This window comes from Hirundo rustica, chromosome 17 (assembly GCF_015227805.2).
Source record: "Hirundo rustica isolate bHirRus1 chromosome 17, bHirRus1.pri.v3, whole genome shotgun sequence".
Taxonomy (NCBI): Eukaryota; Metazoa; Chordata; class Aves; order Passeriformes; family Hirundinidae; genus Hirundo; species Hirundo rustica.
In genome coordinates this window covers 4,459,821-4,479,559 of record NC_053466.1, presented here as the reverse complement: position 1 = coordinate 4,479,559, position 19,739 = coordinate 4,459,821, and the positions used below count along the sequence as shown (strand labels likewise).

General features: G+C 44.5%; 1 protein-coding gene across 4 annotated transcripts in view; it reads right to left on the bottom strand.

Moving 5' to 3' along the window:
* The window catches only part of KIAA1671 (KIAA1671 ortholog), a 64,368-nt gene that overhangs the window by 21,919 nt on the left and 22,710 nt on the right, over positions 1-19,739 (bottom strand). For 3 of the 4 annotated variants that reach the window (XM_040081288.2, XM_040081286.2, XM_040081289.2), the window contains exons 4-6: positions 19,572-19,665; positions 14,981-18,169; positions 14,095-14,217 (exon numbers count right to left, since the gene is read on the bottom strand). In XM_040081288.2, coding sequence (XP_039937222.1) covers positions 14,095-14,217; positions 14,981-18,169; positions 19,572-19,665 — 3,406 coding nt within the window. Of the gene's footprint in view, positions 1-9,583; positions 11,503-14,094; positions 14,218-14,980; positions 18,170-19,571; positions 19,666-19,739 lie in introns of those variants that run through there. The other variant, XM_040081292.2, reaches the window with a different exon arrangement.

Here is a 19,739-nt window from a genome sequence, read left to right as displayed (position 1 = left end):
GTGAGGAAGGGCTCCATGTCCTTCCCCAGCTGCTGGGAGACCACAGGGTGGGTACCACAAACCCAAAATGATTGAGGGTAACGAGAGGACCCCAGGTGTCACCAGCCATGGAATTCCTGGTCCCAGCCAACTTGGGAGGACAGCAGGAATAAAAGCTACAGGCTTAAATCAATAAATCTAAGTTCATGACCTAAGTTTGGACTTAGAAGTCCAAAGTCAAGCCGTGACTAGTTCGGGACCAAGGGGAAAGAAGCAAGATAGGCAGGTTGGAAGCTGCTCGCCCTTTTGTTTGTTCAAGGGAGTTTGTGGCTGTTGCTTAATTTGCCATACAAAGTACCATGAACTTGCACCACCCTCTGCTCCTCTGAACTATCCAGGAAGAGACTGAATGGGACAAAGAATTTCTAGATAACGTTTGATGCAACGGTTCTTGCATAAGGTTTACTCTATCAGAAACGTGCCCTGCAGACGTGCATGAACCCAAGATGCCCTGAGGAAACAGGAGGCCTTCCCTTTTAATCCCTGTTTTTAGGAGCTCAGCTCCACCAGCCTGTAACTTATCTCTATGAAAAACTTCAGTGACAACTACGTAGCATTTCCTAACTTATTCTCATTTCTGAATGCAATTGTTTTGAACATTCACAAATTAGCAGCCTTATAAAACCCCTCAGTAATCAAAGAAAATCCAGCCAACAGAGAAAATCCTCTTTCTTCCCCCCTCACACAGCTCTTCTCTTAAAGAACTGCAGGGTTATTTTCTTATGGAAATGGAAAGAGATAGTCTTGACCAGATTCCCCAAGAGCAAGGTGTTTCTTAGATTTGCAAAGAAATAGGAAAAAAATAAACTTTTCTACCAGAGTTATGGATAATGCTTCACGAACTATGGAGGTCCTGCATCCAAGGCTGGAATTTAAGATTACTGCACATTTTTAGGCTGTTAAATTTAAGCGTGATATTTCAAACATCTGCGCCTTCGCAAGTGCAGCTCTGTGCCTGCTGCAGTGCGGGGATTCTGCACGGGGCACTCTGCCATTCCAGAGGGTTTCAGGCTCCATCTGATGCGGGAGCCCTTGAAATAGCAGCCCAAGAGCTCTGCCTGGAGCTGCCATGTGAGATAGTCAGCAGTTCCTTCACCTCACCAGGACAGGCAGAGCAGGACCCAAATTTAACTTCCCCTTCTGGAATATCACCTGGGGCAAACAGGGGGAGAGGCACAGCCAGATTTCACCCAGGATGCACAGAGCAAGGCGTTCCTACAGCTTGCTGCAAGGACCCCTCACGTGTGGATGGAACTTGAAGGATGTGAAAATGCTCTACAGAATATATTCACTTTTTAATTATACCTCCCCTGAAAAAAAAGTTATACCAGATATACCATTTTTGTCCTCAGAAGATTGGAAAACTGCTGATTTGAGTCTTTCTGCAATACTAAATTTAGGATCTTCTGACACCACATGAACACTCTGCTGGGTATTGAAGCATCTAAATTACTGCTTAGATTTACACCTCAATTAACATCGGGGCAAAATGCTTTAGAGAACAATCCAGATGCACCTTCACCATCAAATTCAAATAGTTGGAGATCTTTCCAGCACTTCAGCTGAACTTGCAGGGGAGCGGAACTGAAGTCCCTTCCCTTGGGGGCCATGGGCACTTTCCACTAGACCAGTTCCAAGCCTCATCCATCCTGGCCTTGGACGCTTCCAGGGATTCAGGGGCAGCCACAGCTTCTCTGGGCACCCTGTGCCAGGGCCTCACCACCCTCTAACTGGCCCCCAGCCCAGCAGTCCTGGCAGAGCGAGGGTTTGTTCCTGAACAAGAACAGCACAAGATGATCTTCTGCCCTTGACAAATCCGAGTGATTATCTCACCCTGGGTCTGTCAGGGATCTGCAGCTCCAGAAAACAGAGCACACACACAGAGCTACCCAAACTGCATGACTAATTACCTCTGTATAAATGGGACCTCGTTATTCAAACATCGCTGGATACTTCCATTATTAACATCTATTCCACCTACAGCTCAAAAACATAACCCCGCACAAAGACCTAACAACCCTTGTTTCTCCCCTTATTCAGTCGAAAACAAAATTCCATGGTTACATTATATTTTCCAAAAGCCTCTTACAGCTCATTTGGAGCTTCACCTGCTCTCAAATACATGTAATTATGTTAATGACTCTGTGGGACTGCAAGGTCAATTTAAAGAAGGCCTGCAAGCAGCAGAGCACAGAACACACAGCCCAGGAGGGGCAGGTGGGACCTGGAGCTACTCTGTGAGTGTCAGTCCTTCCAGCCCATGGGCTTCCCCTGCCACCAGCTCCATCCCAGCACCATGCAACTGAGAAGAAAACCCAGTTCAAGACCCACCAAGACACCTGGGATTAGTTTTCACCTCACCTGGCTCCCCTGAAGGATCTTTTTCCAGCAGGGCAGATGAGACAGAAGGATGGGCAACCTTAGTCTGGACTAACTATGACAACAGTTTCTGCTCTTCCCTTGTGGGAACCTCAGTCAGGAATTCACTCTCTGATGGGTTCCTCCTATCACCCCCCCTCTCTCCAATCACTCCACTCCAATTAGCAACTAGCATTAATTCAGGCATTTCCAAAGGGTTTTCTGTGGGGCATCACCCCACCTACACACAGCAGGACCCAGCACTTGTAAGGACCACGGGCAGCTCCAGCCCCGCTTTGTGACACCCCCAGGAGCAGAGCCTGCCCTTGTAAGGCTGTCCTGGCCCTGCATTCCACACCAACTACCCTTCTGCTTCATTAGTAAGAGAACTTAATTTAACCTCTTGTGTTTGACATGATGGACTATTTAAAGATGCAGCACTGGGCTGGGCTCGGTTGCACGGCTCCAGACTCAATTACTCTTGGGCTCCTCAGACGCGACAAAACAACTCACAGTTTTATAGGCTCCTTATTTTTGCCTCTGTGTTCTGTGTTTTGCCAACCGAATTGTCACATTCCAAGAATGAGCGGTGAGCATTCCTAACTACAGCCTGAATTTCTCACACACATCACAAAGATTTTACCATGTCACCTTCAAATTCTCATTTAAAGTAAAAATGAAATGCTTGGCTGCATCTCTGGCAGAGAGAGACAAAGCTCAACAGCTGGAGCAGAGGATCTGCTCTGTGGCAGATATTCAGCTTGCCCACCATTCCAGTCCGGGAATTCCCATAACATTTAACACAGCCAAAGACAAAAGGCCTTGGTGGTTTTATCTGTTCTGTTTTGTGGGGTTTTTTTAAATTTTCATGGTGATGTAAGAATGCAATTCACTGCAATGCCCAAATGGCCTCACCTGCAGACAGGTACTCTACAGTCAAAAAGAAAAAAACAATAAAGGAAAAAGAGTGGAAGGGATGGAGTGTATTAACACAAGGACTTTGGACAGAGTCCATACAGAGAAAACTCTTTTGCAACCTGAAACCCCAGGTATCTCAATATTTACACCAAATATTTGGTTTTGATTCCTACTTTCCTTTTCTACTGAAAACAAGAAAGTTACACTCACGGCCACAGCTCTAATTAATGGTTATTCACAATCTTGAACAACTTGCAGAGAGACCATGGAATTAAAGCTGTTTCCCTTGCACACACCATCTACAAGAGGCTGAAATTCCATTTCCAGACTTTTTCCTTCTATTAGGTAATTTTGATAGCCCCCAGAGGCCTCACAAATCAGTGAGCAAGGAGAGGCTGCAGAGGCAACAAGTTCTGCATCAATACTGGTAAAGTTTACACAAGCACACACCAATATGAGAGGCTTTTCAAGAAAGGTGCAAAAGCACTTCAGAAAAGATCCCATCAATGTAGTACATGGCTACTTTAAAAAAAACCCAAATCTGTATTTTAAACATTCCTTGTTTTCCTTACAGAAGCACCCTTCTGATAAAGAAAGCACATTAATAGTTTTCATGACTGAATGAATGCTCCACATACTTGTTTATACCTGCCAGAGTAATTTTTCCATTCTACTGCCAGTGTGATTCTTGATGGGATCACTGAAAAGCTGCACTTTCCCATTTTATTCGTAAACAAAAAGTCAGCCATCCTTTCTCTGATTCTGGGTACTTTTGCGGTAGCGTATCATTAAATCAAGATTAATAAAAGTCGGTAGATAAAGGTAACTGTGAAATATAAATTTTACTCTAAGTTTTTAAACAATTTAAATACAACTACCAGTAATAATTGCAACAATAAAGCACACAATAGTATTTCAGAAAATGCCAATTCTTTTGTCCCCCAAACTACATTTCTCCTGAACCCTAGCAAGGCCCAGTTAAACATCCTGAACACACACAGTTTTTGTGCCTTGAATTGTTTCTGTCTAAAACAAAGCTATCGATGTTAAAGCTGAGGAAACCAGCTAAAAATATACGAGGTTGTTTGCAAGCCATGTCCATAATCCTGCAGCACTTCCCTTCCAGCTCAATGGAGGAGGAAAAACTGAAAAAACAGAAACAGGAAATTCCTACAGCACAAATACGCTGGAAAGGACTAAAACAATTTTCTTTACATTTGTTTATGTCCAAGGGATGAAGCCAGACAAAAGATGAATGGTTGCAGATTGTTTTTAATTTGTACAAACAAAAAACCAGGATGAAGATGTCTGCAATGGTTCTCCCTGCACCAGGGAGGGAAAACAAAGTCAAGCCATAGCCAGGGCTCCCCTGGAAGTCCCTCACTGGACCCAATGGACATGTTAAGCACAGATAACCACAAAACATCTTCAAGTGAGACTTCTTGAGCACAGAACACAGCCTAAAATACCTTCACCTGCTGAACTTTTCTCCCAGGGCGCACAGAATGAGTGGAGTGCACAGAAACAAGCAGGAGAACACGCTGCTCCTGCTCCACACCACCTGCCTGAGGAGATGTCAGATCACTTGTTTTCCTCACCAAGGCTGCTCAGGAAATCCTCAGGTACTGAGGGCTCAGATCTGACTCACAAAATTCAGAGAACACTCTGAAGGAAGAGGTTTTTCTTCCTGCAAGGGATTTCCTTCTTCAAAGATCAGTAACAAGGAGCTGTGTCTGAACCCATTCCAGCTGTTCCTGGTGTGATCACACACTGCCCAAGGCCTGTCTGAACACTGCTCTTCCATCGTCTCCCTACAAAACACCATTCCATGTGTCTTCCACTCACATCAGGCATTGCTTGATGGCACTAAATTGACCATACACCAGCTGTTAAGTTAATACAATAATTCCTTCATACATTTGAATTTTTATTGGATTTATTTGCAATGGCTGTATAACCTAAGTGCTCTCACTTTCCTTTACTTCCAGGTCTCTCTGCTCTTACTGCTTTCTCCTCCTCCTGCCAGACACAGCACAGCAGCCCCGTGCTCCCACATTCCCCAGGACATTCCCACATTCCCCAGGACATGGACAGCACACAATCCATCCCACCTCCCCTTAGGTGCCAGGGATTTATTAGTGTCCATCGTGAATCACTAAACCAAATACTACATTTTCCCAAGCTTCATTCAGGCTCCAGATTTACCTGAAGTTACATTTTAAGAGCACCTGTGGCCTGCAGTAAAAGTGTTGTGGTATCCCCAGGAAAGCCCTTTATAAAGAGCTCCTTTCCCCATGCTCAAGTATCTCCCTAAAAACTCTGTTTCCTTTCAGCACAGTAAACACTGGCTGCACGAACAACTCACCACTGCTGAAAGGACAGGAACAATAGTGGGAACTTGGCTGTCTCCCAGCATCAGCAACACTGACAACAGCTTGGGAAAAGCAGGAACTGAGTCAAAATAGCTTTAGAGCAAAATATTAGGAGGGAGGCAGTGAAGTTACCTCTGCTTCATGTGTAAAAATGAGGTTTAACAATCATCTTTAGCCTCGTGTCACAGAATGGTTTGGGTTGGAAAGGATCTTAGAGATCAACCAGTTCCAACTCTGCCATGGCCAGGGACACTTTCCACTATCCCAGGCTGCTCCAAGCCCCATCCAACCTGGCCTTGGACGTTTTCAGGGATGGGGCAGCCACAGCTTCTCTGGGCAACTCTGCCACAGCCTCACCACCCTCACAGGGAAGAACTTTTTCAGAAGCATATTCACAATTCCAGACTTAAAATAAGGGGAAGGAGGGCAGGCACAGTCAGCCCCCACTTCCAGCTGCCCTGAGCCTGTCACACAGTCACTTGCAAAAAAATTACCAGGTCTAGAAACGATTACATCTTACTCAATGAAACCCTTATTGTGACAAGTCAACCTCGAATGTGCTACTCCATGTGAGCATTTTATGGTAAATTAAACTTAATACCACACCTCATTAGAACAAACTGCCTTGCACTGAGCACGTGTCCTTGGGCTGGGAGCTGGGATGTGGCCGCGGGCCAGCAGCGCTGCGTGGTGGAACAGCACTCCCTCGTGTTCCCACTGGGAATGGGGCTCCTCAGCCAGGCTGACCCGTCTGCCTGCTCTCAGCAATGCCACAGACACCACAATTCCTCTTCTACAGCAGCAGCTGGGAATTGGGGAAATGCCTTTCCAGATTTTCCTGTGCGAGGGCGTCATTCACCCAGGTCATTGAGAGGGAACCCAGGTTATCCGCTCCTGCTGACACCAGGAGAGCACACACCTGGCTGGGAGGGGTTTTAAACTCTTTGGAAGAAACATCCCCACTGCCAAAAACTAATCCAACAAGGGAAGAGCAGCACAGTCCACAGGAACTTTCCAGAAGTGCAGAGAGAGGGAAGGCACAGCACACCTGCACAGAGCCCCTTCCCTCCCTCAGAGCAGGATGACCATCGCCCGTGGCTCCAGAGTGATGATTTCAGTTCCCTTCCGTCACCAACCCACCTCCTCTCGCAGTGACACGTCAGGACAGTGGTTATTAACCAGCTGCCGCTTCCTTCAGAGTCACCTGACAAAACATATCAAAACTACTCTTTAAAGGCAGCAACCAAAACCTTGTCAAAACAAACTCTAAATCTTACTTCTTCCTTAAATACCCCAATTTTCTCTTGATTTTGTAATTATTCAGCTCATGACTATCAATGAAGAATGAGGTCTTTTGAAACCATCACAATGCTGCAGAGGAATGTTTTATTTAAAACAAGCCATTTGCTTTGAGTGCTTTCAGGATGTAGCATTTCTTTGCTGTTTGAAAAATGACAAGTGCCAGACTGGGAAAAAAACAACTCATCAGGACTGGTACCAGCATGGGCAGGAGACCCAGCACCACATCCATTCCAGAAAGCCAAAGCTGAGCAGTGAGCCAGAGCAAGATCTGCTGACAACTGAGAAGGCCACAGGCAGGAACAGAACTGCCAGAGCAGTCCAGTAGAGGCTGTGTCCACCAGGAAGCCAAAAAAACTGGCTCTTGGACAAAGGGCATTGGAACAGGAAACCCCAGTGCTGTGGCTGCACACCTGGCATGACCAGTCTGACCCTGTGAGTGATGCAAGACCACGGAGCTGCACCTACAGGACTTCCTGCGCAAGCCAGACCTAAAGACGTCTTGTACCAACTGCAGCAGAGCTCCTGACCAGCTAGAAGAGGGGTGATGGACACCTCATGCACACCGGAAAATACTCAAATATATACAAGCTGGGGGGGAAAAAAAAAAAACGTTTCACTGGACACACAGACACTGCTCAGAAACCCAGAGCTGTCCCCCACCCACAGGACGCAGACGCGTGGTGCTCACATCATTGCACGTGGACTGGGGCGCACCACAGACCCTGCTGTGCTCAGAAAGTGCTGTCTGTCACCGTCAGACACATCCTGCCCAGACATCAGGAGAGCAATCAGCAAGGAATTAGCAGAGAGCTGGCACTGAGTGGGTCCAGTGATGTCCCACAACTCCACCACCGCAGGAGTAAAACAAATACACAGCAGAGGAGATGCAACCCAACAGTCACTCCATGGAGTAGCTTTAAAAGCAGATTTTCATTATAATATTTTTTAATTAAGAGTTGTAGCTTCCTCAGGTATGTCTGCCTAATGAATAAAGCATCTTAGCTCTCCAAGACAGATTAAATAGCACTTGACAACCAACCCAAACATCTCTGGTTACTCCTGACTGTAAGTAGAGAGAACAGATAAGTATCTCCTTAGTAGCCTCCAGCTGCAACAGCAGCACAGAAAGTGACAGAAGGCACAACTGTGTATGTCCCTTAAATTTCTTTTTTAACAACATGAATATCAGACCTGTCATTCTGATATTTTCTTGCAGTAAATCAGGAAGCGTGCATGAATGAAAGCTCCTAAGGAATGCTCCAGGGCCTCTAAAAGAGAATGCACACCCAGAAAATACAACATTCGGTTCTGTTACAGTCTAGAACTGCCCAATACTGGAGCTCACCATCCCAGGCACCTTCTGGACTGATCCAAAGTTTGGGTTGTTTTGGGACTTTTTTTCCCTGGCCTTATGGAAAATCCCATGTCAAAGCAAGAGCAGGGAGAGAGCTCTTTCACACTTCTCACACTGACAAACCACGAAGAACATCCACCCCCTCGTCACACTAATGACTAATTTTTTAGTTTGCAATTTAAAGGAAGCTTGTCTCTTAAAAATACAGATGGTCAAATAAAATTAATTTCAAAGCACTTCCACGTTTTACGCTACTCCAGTCTCCAGCAGGAAAAGGTTTTTCATAAAATCCCCAGTTCTTCAAGTACAATTTTCTCCCCCAGCAGCAAGAAATTTGCAGCGGGCAATCTCACCTCACTACTGATTAAAGGACATACAGGCAGGGATTGCAAAATTCAACCCAAAAGGAGGGAAGGAAACTCTTTGCTACAGTTTTAAAACGTAGTAGCAAACAGCTACCATGAAAAAGTTTGATGTCGGCACTGATTAAACGCTGAACTGACAGCTGAAAAAATGAAGATCAATGCAAACGACAACAAGCAAATGAAAACCGACCTTTGATGAGTACAGGAGAAATTAAAACATTAAGTGATTAGTTCAAAGCAACACAGTATTTATTCATAAAGGCTTTTCAGCTCAAAGGCATGTTTTATAAATGTGAAAGTTCCAGACACACAGCAGTCCCTGTGCACAGTCAGAGCCTGCTAAAAAGAGCTTTTCACGACAGACAGCCCTGAGGAGTGTTGGAAGAGGAAGTGCTCACCGAGACATCGAAACCCATGAAGAGTCAAATTAAAAACAAGTAAGGAACTGTGAAATGACACACTCCTAAAGCCAGGAGCACGGCTGTTTTCCTGGAATAGCAGGCAGTGGCTGTACCAGCAGCAGGGCAGGAGGGTTCTGGGGCAGCAGCTCCACAGCCAAGGAGAGCTTTTACACAAAGAGGGAAGAATATTCCTAACACACACTAAACTAAACCACAACTCCCATGGTTCTGCATAAACAAGGAAGAAAGGTTAATTCCTAAAAGGGCTTTCCAAGGCACATTCTGGTAGGCTACAGTTTTAAGTATTAGAGATAAAACAGCCTTTCTCACCCAAAATAAATCCCGAGTTTCACGTTACTACTCAAAAAGGAACTGCTGAGGAAAGCCCTCACATAGAAACCCTCCCAGGATTTCCGAAAAGAGTGGAAACAGCCAGCTCTGGGAGCACACACTGACATTCCAGAGCACACTTACCCACAGATACTGCAGGAACTTCAGCAGACGTGGACAATAATAATACTCCATTTTCCACCGCTCCGAGTTAACGCCAACCCATCCCTGTTCCAGGCAGCTCCCGGCTCTCCCCGCCTCCAGCACCAGTTAAAAGCAGAGTGGAGCAATTAAAAGCACCATGAATAATGTACCGAGTGTGCCTGGCCCCACGTCACCGAGCTGGGCGCCTTCACCACGAGCTGGGGCTCCTCAGGAGCAGACGCTGAGCTGCCGGCAGCACGTGACTTAACCACTTGTTATTGAGCAGCCCACTGCTCCCAGCTCCGTAATCTGGAGTGGGTCAGGCTGGAATTAGTGACAGGACTTGGTGTTTTGCAGTAAAGGCCCTCCAGAAGGAAAGGGAAGCTCTAAACCCTCTCAGTTATGAAACGCTCTGAACACCGGCGGTGTCGCTCGCTGACCTTGTTTTGGGTGATGTACAGGAAAAGACAAAAAAACCTACACATGTAACGAGAGGAGTTTATGTTCTTTGGATATAAAAACGTCTTTTGTGAACGAGAAGAAATAGACACAACCAAGTGGCTTTTTATACACCCCTGGAATGTTCCCAGGGAATGAAAACTGCCAAAAAAGGAAGAAAGCCCAGGCAGAGCTCTACCCACCCCCGGGTCGTCCTCCTCGGGCTGGGTCTAAAATAGAGAGTGGTGGAGTTGTTGGACATGAGCAGTGGGTGGTTTGTGAAGAGCAAAAATGGGAATTGTAACACTGGGGGTTTTTTACTGACGTCCTTTTTTTGATAGGAAAAGCAAAGATAAGTGACAAGAGCCCATCCAGGGAGGGCCCCTGCAGCCTGTCTCCTCCCAGCACTGCTCCAGCTCTCACCTTTCCCAGGGAGGGACAAGGTTGAGGTGACACAAAACAGCATCCAGGATGCTGCAGCCTCCTCTCCTTGAAGTTTTGGTACTTCAAGGAAACTACCCCTCACTTTTCTAATCAACACCTATGAATTCCCGTAGAGTTGACAAGGTATTTTGATTTTCTTCCACGCTGAGTCAGTTTTTGGGGTAACAGAACAACTCAAGATGGGTTTCAGAAGGAACAAAGTTCCAGTATTAGAGGCTTTACAAAATCCAGAAAAAGAGAAGGTGTGGTTTTCAGTGGGCAGGAGACAGACCTGTCATGGGCAGAACTGAAAACAACTGGTGAACTGTGACAAGCCAAACCATAAATTCATCTGCACATGTTTATAAAATATTTATCTTCTCTCCCTTGCACCTCATTTCCAAGATATTTTAGGAGTCAGCTCATGATTTTCTTCAACAAACCCTTCTCCACCCACACATCGCAGTCTCATATAAATGCATCTTTCTGTGGAGACCATTAGAGAGATTTTCCTCCCTAAACGACAAAAAACCAAAAAAAACCCCACAGAGTTTAATATAAAATAAATAAATAAATATGTTGAGAGGCTTCAAAATAATTCCTGCCTATACCAGTTCTAGTAGCAGTGCTCTGTTCCAACTCCCCAGAGCAGCAGTTTGGGTTATAACCCACAGCTGCACTAAAGCTGCTCCATTTCCACCTGAAGATGCAATTCCTCCAGCCCCACGGCCCAACTGCAGCTCCTTTATTTGGAGGATGAGTCCCAGCACACATTCCTCAGGTTTTAAGTCCCAACACTCTTATCAGTCTGGATGACTCCATCAGGAATCCAGGCTTGCGACCCAGCGTCAGCTCTGATGGCATCACACAATTTATGGGAACACCTCCTGAGCTCTGTGGTCGCCCCTGGATGTGTAGGTGTGGCGCTGAGTGGGAACAGCCCCACATCCAACCACAGGTACCAGTCCAGAGAGGGTTTGATTGCTCAGTGTTCACACCCATCCCTTCACCTGCATTCCAGGTTTAAAGGAAAAAATCCCTACAAAAGCCCAAAGCCCTGAGATTTGCAGCTGAGTCTGTGAGAGAAACCCCTCCAAAGCACAAAACTCCATTTTTATACCTGCTCTGTGCTGCAGCAGGGCTGAAAGAGAGGGAAGTACCAGCCATAGTAAAACCACAGATGATGACAGTCCAGCAGTGATGCTGGAATCTTTATAAAAGCCTTACTCTGTTTTTTAATCAACACAAACTCAAAATAGCTGAACATTGTGATCTAGATGAGCGTTAAATCTCCAAAGTATCATCCTTTGCCATTTCAAATGCCAATCCCATATTGCCACTGGTATTTTGCAATGGTTGATTTCAAAGTCGTTCTATGTAATGTTCTAAAAGCCTAATTACAAGCAGATTCTCTGGAATATAATCACAAAGAAATGACTTCTCCAGAGGTAAAGTGATACCACTGCACCTTGCTTCCACTTGGAATTGTGTTTATCCATAAGAACATAGCTCATCAGCTGTCCTGGAAAATGCCATTCAAGCAGTTGTTTACTATCACAGACAGATGTGGAATAATGCAGCAAATGGATATTCTTGTAAACTCGTTTGGCAAATATAAAAGGGTATTAATACCAGTTCTTCATTGCTTTAGTGGTGAATGTGACTCAAAAGGAATCATTTATTCTACAACAAGACTTTGAGCACTCAGTCTCACTAGAGTGATACCAATACCCTCACTGACCAGCAACACGGACTGGAAAATATATTCTGCCACTAAGCCACAAGGAAAAATAAGTAAATTCCCAACTACACAGATCAGAAACCGCTCAAAGCAAAGAGCAGCATGATGTTACATTTCCATCTAATCCCCCTTTACAGCTGCACCGGGGAAATACAGACTGTGTTCGGATTCCAGGGAAATAGGGGATTTAACTGTGGCTCCCGTGGCTCTTTCCTGACCCCTCGTGTCTGTCACACAGCTCAGAAGTGTCTCCAGCAGAGGGGAGTGTTGGAACACTGACAGAACTGCGACTCCGCACCCAAAATTTGTTTTCTCCAAAGAAAACAAAGGCATAACCTTGATGCAGAAAAGAAACGGTTTGGATTTACATCACCTTCTGCAGTGTTTCTGCGGGGCTTTGGAAAACATCAGTGTGGTGAGTTTCCCACCTCCCAAATGCAAGCCAAAGCCCTTTCCATGCACTCCCTTGCACTTTACACCCAGGAGGACCAGGCTGCCCTTTGGCTCCCACGGCACTGCACAACAAACACACCCCGAGGAGCCTCTCCAAAGATACACAAAGGAGCAAAGCACTCGGATCCTACTGAATTCCACACTGGTGAGTTTTCTCTTTTCATGGAGATGAGTTTCCCTCACCTTCCCTTCCTGTCTCAGGCTACACTTGGTGAAGCTGAAGGACTATTCTGAGTAACCTCTCAATCAACAAAAAAGTTGGAGAACAAGAGTTGTTTTTACCTGAGTACAGCACCTGAACAGTTCAGTTATCCCAGCATTACTTCCAACAGCACTTCTGTCCCACGTTTCCTACCTATCTAACACCACCTCTATATATTTGCACTATAAGCTGGTGGCACATAACTTTTAGGGGTTGGATAAATGCCTGTTCTGTCAATAACCCAAATTCCCTAAGATGAACCATGCTAAGACTGGGAAAGAAAAAGGGACATTAGCCCTTGGATACCTTCCGTGAAGCTTAAAGACTGGAATTAAAGAATAATCTGAGCCCATTTCCAAAAGTCCAGTTAGGAAACTTGTTTATAAAATCCTTATAGGTTTAGGTGTTCTCTTTTTCTTTGCAAGAAGGAAAGAAACCACTGAGTTTCTTCTCCTTTTTATATTTCTGTGTGTTCTCTGCTAAAGAGCTGCAAACAGCAGAGCGAGCCATGACAGAACAGGGCAGTGCAGAGTGTGCTGGCAGAGACAGGACAGGGGAGGTGTGACCTTGGGACAGTCCATGGGACAACATCCTTCAGTCTCCACTTCCCAAATCCTTTACTTCCCTCAGAAAACGTTGATATTTCACTTATTGTGCATCTTTTGAAACATCCACACCTTTGTTTCATATTTCAGAACAACAGCTGGATGTAGGACGCTATTTCACAACATAAAATTTCTCTGAGGGCTAAAGTCAGGACATCCTTTTGAAACTGAGGAGAACAGCACCCAACAATGTCCAGCAGGAATCCAACCCAACAGTTTTTGGGTGGTTTGACTTGTCTCTAACACACAAAGTCAGCTGTGATCCCTCACAGAAACACTTCTCTGTGTGTTGCCAACAGAAAGAAAATTAAACCCATCATTTCTCAGGCTGGGACACAGTCCTATTTGTCTGCACAAGCAGAGAAAACAACAAAAACCGTAATGCTCTAGAGCCATCTTGAGTTCAGGATGAGAATTCTTCATTCAGAAAGCAAAGTGAACAAGCTGCACGGCTGAGGCTTCGTGTTGGACGCTTTGGCAGGGAGCAGAGGGGTGGGATCCCAGGGAGGAGCAGCCTCGCCAGTTCTACCCCCCAGCAAATGCTTCCCTGCTTGGCAGCACATCCTCCTAACCACAGCCCTTTGCAAAAAGGAAAACAGAGCTGCAACTCCCTGATCCCACCCCAAACCCCTCCTCCAGGGTCACATACCATCCCAAAATCTGCTCTTCTCTCCTTGTAGAAACTGTGGTGGCTCCTCTGTGCAGACACTGAGGAAAAGTCTGTTCCCTCTGTTTTGTCTGAGCTCTGTTTGCTCCACTCTTTCCTAGAAGCCTGTAAAATACAGTTATGAATGTAATTAAATATACATGCATATGCACATACACATATACATATTACATATATATATATATATATAAAAAATGCCTTTTGGAAAAAAAAAACAAAACAGAGGAAACTCAAAGCTGAAAATGCAAAATGGAAAAACAGGATAGCTATGAACATCCTACACTTTAATCACAGAATTATAAGACCATTAAAGTCTTTTTCAGTCAAATTCAACCTCTGGGTTTCATTCACATGTCACTGTGTGAAGGGAATCTCTTGCCTCTCACCAAAGTCAGGAAAGCAGTGGAATTTCACAGACAAATGAAGGCCATTGAACCAGTAAAAATAAAAATAAATTTTGCTTCCTTCAGATAAGGACAAAAAGCAAAGAGAGCTCCAAAAAGATCACTGCTGACGACTTGTAAAATAAATCCAAATTACTTCTTTTCAAGTAAATATAAAATTGCAGAGTTAACAATTTAACCTCCCAGGTTCGCAGCACTGCAAAACTAATAAGCACACTTTTTAAAGCTTTTTCAAGCTCTCCACAGAAACATCAATAAGTATTTCTAGACTTGAAGCAAAAATGAGGTCATCCAGTGCAATAGCCATTGCTCAAGAAAAGAGAGCACAAAAAGAAATGAACTCCAGTGAAAAGTATGGATTTGCTGCAGAGTGCTGAAAAGTGCCACAAGGACACAATAAAATCCTTAATAAAGAAAAGCTCGGTTACAGTTACATTAAACACTCGGCTACCATTTGAAAATACCTTTTTATCCTCATGGAAGAATGGTTCTGGCTGAGCTGACACCTTGTGTTTCCACGAGTTATCCAGGTTTTCCAAGGGGAAGCTTGGCCTGGATCGATGCAGGTCCTTCCTTGCCCTCACCTCCTGCATGAGGGGCAGGCTGTCCCTTCCTTGGCGGCATTTTTCCGAGTAGGATCGTCTGAGATCTGCAGGGACAGTCCCAAACCCAGATATGGAGCTCTTCCAATCAGTCTTACTTTTGAACGAGTCGCCCTCGCACATTTTATTTGTGCTGTCTTTGCTTCTCAGTGTAGAGCTCCTCACTATGTTTTTGTTCCAACTGCTCTCTGGAGACACCTCCAAGAACTGTTCTTTTGTCACCAACTTCTTCTGCAAGAGCCCATCATCAGCCTTTAGGGACAACTTGGAGGCCAGATTGACTTCCAGCCTCTGCTCCGTGCTCGCTACATTTATGGGCTGTACCTTTTCAATCACAAATTTTGCACCCTGATTTCTGGAGGTCAAGTTCACTTCCTCATCCTCATCAACAATGAAAGTTTTCTTCCTGGCATATTCCACAGGTGAATTCACAAACTTCTCTGGAAAAATGCTGCTGGGGTTTCCCCAGTAAGGAGGGCTGACCTTTCTGTCTTTGGGCTTCTGCTTATCAAATTCAGGGCTCCGTAATTCCAGTTTCTCTTTGCTCTTTTCGTTCAGGATTAGTTTCTCTGGCCTGTGCTGCTCTTCTGCACGTTCACCTGGTTTGTTATTAACTGAATAGTGGTCTGATCCACTCCTCCACTCGTTCCAGCTGTAGGTAAAAGTCATTCTATCTGACACATTTCTTTTGTTCTTTGATTTCTCCCTACTCAGTGAGCCAAGATCTTCGGAGAGCTTCTCTTGAACTTTACCGGCCTTTGCTGATTCTTCTTTGTATTCTGCCATAAGCGCATCAATGTCGAGAATTTGGGATCTGTACCCATCCTCAGCCTTCCTTCCAGGAAAATCAGAATTGCTGTCCCTCCTTTTCTGGGGGCCCAGTTCACTGTCCTTATGCACCTGCGGGGACTGGGGTTCACGGTAAGAGGAGACTTTCCTCCTGCCACTCTTGAGATCAGCCTGAGCTGTATTTTCCTGATCATGTTTTAACAGGAAAGCATCAACATCTATAATTTTATCTTTAGAATGATCCAGACCTTTTTCGCGGTGCTGTTGGTTATCTTTCCTAGACATTTGAAAACTACCAAATGCAACATTTTTGGAGAAAACTGCATCTTTTTCATCTTCTTTGACCCAATCCTTGCTAATACGCGCTTCCCAGGAGTCTTCTCTACAAGCTGAACTTGTCACATTTTTATTTGGTTGCTGCAATAAAGGTTTAGACCTTCCAGGAAAAACAGGGTCCAGATTAATTGCTGCTCCCTCACTTGAACCAGAAACCGTATTAATTTCACTTGCACTGGGAGCACCATGAAAGCTTTTCTCTTTTTTCATACCAGGAATCTGATAAGTCACTGCAAAATAAGTTGCCTTTGGCTCAAAGACAGAACTCTGATGTTTCATGTAATCATCAGGACTGCCAAGAACAGCTTGGTTTGCCTCACTCCCTTCCACCTCATCTTTGATTTTTTTGCCTCTTTTTTTAAGTGAATTTTCAGTCAATTGCAATGAATCTGTCCGGCTCAGCTTCTTGATATTTTCAGGAGTGAGCCACACAACTTCTTCTACCTTGAGTGACTCCTGAGGCAAGGTCCTCCTCCTCCACCTTTCAGAAATCTTCAAGTCAGAAACGCTACTTCTGCTTCTCCTGACTTTCTCATCTGGATCTGCTCCTCGGAGTTTCTCGCTGTTTTCAGGAGCTGTAGAAGCCAAGCTAAAGTCTTGCTCTTTGCAATTTAAGTCCGAACTTTTCCTCAACCCAAAGGCCCCAGATTCCTCTTTAGAAATGTTCAGTCCCTTTGTATCAGGGGGGTGACCACTGGAAGATTTAAAATATTGCCCACTTGCAAGCACTGAAGCCTGAGCCCCATGTTTATTGACACTTGTGGAAATCACTTCATGATCCAAGTTGGTTCGGAATTCCTGGATGTCTGTCCCACCTGCCCTGAAACTCCTTTTCTCAGAAGAGCATTTCACAACATTAATCCTCTCTGATTTACCTACTGAAGAGACTTCACTCTTATCACCTTTAATTTCACCATGTAGCTTGTTGACTTTTTCACTCATTCCCAAACCTTTACTTTTGTTTGTGGAATAAGGTATTTTCTCTGTTATGAACAGTGGCTCAGGATCAGTTTTATCAGAGTCTTTTTTCTGTTCAGGTAAAGTGCATTCACTGGAGAGAAAACCAGCAGGTTCTCTCAACACAGCCTTGCTCGTGAGAACCTTTGTCTCTCTGGCTTCTGAAGTAACATTTTCTTCTTTCAAGTAAAAAGTGTGACTACTTGCCTTAACTGACTGCCCTGTGGATACAACGTCCTCATCGGTTTTATTCTCTTTCACAGATGATTTTCTAGCTCTCAGTGTCATGGCCTTTTTCTCAGGAGCCATTGTGATGGCTTCACTAAGAGCCCTTTCACCACACGTCTGAAAGATTTCATACCTGGGCTCTATTCTTTGGTAAATTTGAGAATCTTCTGCATTTTTGGGAGCGGGTTTTTCACTTTTCTCAACCAAAGATTTTTCTAAGACAATTCCCGGAATGATCTTCTTGTCTTCACTTGAACAAGCCGGTTTTGGACTTTTCTCTACATGTGCTGGATGTTTTGATGGATCAGGCTGCTTGTGATGCTCCTTTGCAGTAGTGGTTTCCTCCCCTTCTCCCATCCACGAGCGTCTGCTGTGCCCTGAAACCACCAGGTCCTGCTTTGCCTCGGGCTCCTGGCTCCTTTTTGGTGCAGGATCAGCCACAGAACGCTCAGCAACAACGCTGTGCTTCTGGACATTGTGCTCAAACAGGGTGGCCCGGACAGTTTTAATGAAGGGCTTTTCCAGAAGTGCTGGGTTTAATTTCTTTTCAAAGTTGCTGGTGAATGAGACAGAACTCTCACTCTGCTGTGACAAATGCTGACCATCTCCCAGGAAGCTTCCTTTCCTCTCCACCTGATCGGGTTTATTGGTTATCTTTAAAACCTGCCGGGATTTCCAAGGCTTCCCAGGAGCAAATGCTTCGGTGAAATCTGTGCCATGGGTGAGCTTCAGCTCCTTGCTCTGGAACAACAAAATCAAACAGTTATCTGAGTTTATTTTAAAAATGTGTAATGAAGTTTTAAAATAAACTTACTCGTAGCTACTTTGTGCAACAGAGCCTGTACAAGTCAAACACATCCACGTTCCCTGAACACAAACTCCACTGAGACCAAGGTAACTTAAGGGAAGGTGTAGCCCCAGCTCCTGAATCTTGATTTTAACAGAATTATCTCGCTAATAACAGTTACATGGTCAAACTGCAATGAACATGATGATCTGAGTAAATATCCCAGCTGGAGATGCTCAGCTGTGAGAAACGTTAAGCTGAGCAGAAGTGAAAAAGAAAAGATAGAAATCAATATTTATTTATTACCAATGTTATTATCTACTCATAGAAAATACAAGCAGCATCCTAAAACATGGTATTTTTAATAGCACTTGCTGAAAAAGCACAGCATGCAAATAATAAAAGGAATCAAAGAATCCTAGAGGTCTTACAGGAGTTCACATTTCATTCAAGTTTAAAAATTTAAAACTTGGAGTTGACTTAAGATTGTCTTTTTAAAAAAGCTAAAGAACATCAGAAAATTCACACTAAAGGTATATAAATAAAGACTTTTAACTCTGAGCTATATTCTTCAAGGAATTTCTTTAATCTTACTTCATTGTCAGATTCTGAAAATAGCACTTCCAGTAATGAAAGACTTCCTTTTTAAAACCAATTTCTCTCTTTGAGAATAACACTGAACTACAGAAACTTTGCACCTTTGCACATATTCCTATCTTGGACAGGAAAAAAGCCATGAGAACTCACTACAAACACCCTTAAACCACATTAAATTCCCTCTACTAAGAACTGTCACCAGAGAAGTTCTGTTTTGCAACACTGAAGTGTTGCTTAGAAACAGAGAGAGCCTAAAGCTTCCACAGCAAATCCTCATTTTCCCTGGAACACTTTGTTGTCTAAACTGCTCAGGTAAATGTTGCCGAGGAGCCTGACAAAGGTCCAGGCTGGGAATTACCAGGAGCTGGGACATGCATGCAGGAAAGCACAATACTAATGCTCTGCTTGGAGAAAATAAAGAATAATCACTGCACAAACCCACCACAGCCAGAGGCAATTCACTGGGGTTTCAAGCATCATAAATCTCTTAAAAACAGTACACAAAACACTCTTCCCTCTCTACCACTCCTACACTGAGCAGTGTGCACACTGAGCTTGACAAACTCAGCAGACACAATACTCCTGAACTTTTCCCTGCATGTCCTAAAGACAAACTTACACCAGCAAATCCACTGGGATTGTGTCAGCCCTCATACTCTCCATACCCATTTAAAAGTCACTGATTGATAAAGCCACACACAACAGCACCTTCTCCTTGCAGAGCCAGCTGGAGCCCACCAGCTGCTGCCAGTTCCTTACTTTTGCATTTTCCTGCAGGTCGTGGATCGAGTCAGCTCCACCCTCCCCAGGTTTCTCAGGCTTTGCTTCACCACCTGACGTTGGACTTGAAAACCTAAAACAAAGGACTGGTGTTACTTTAGTCCAGCTGGGCAGTGAGCAGGGTCCCTTCCTATCAAAGCAGGTAGA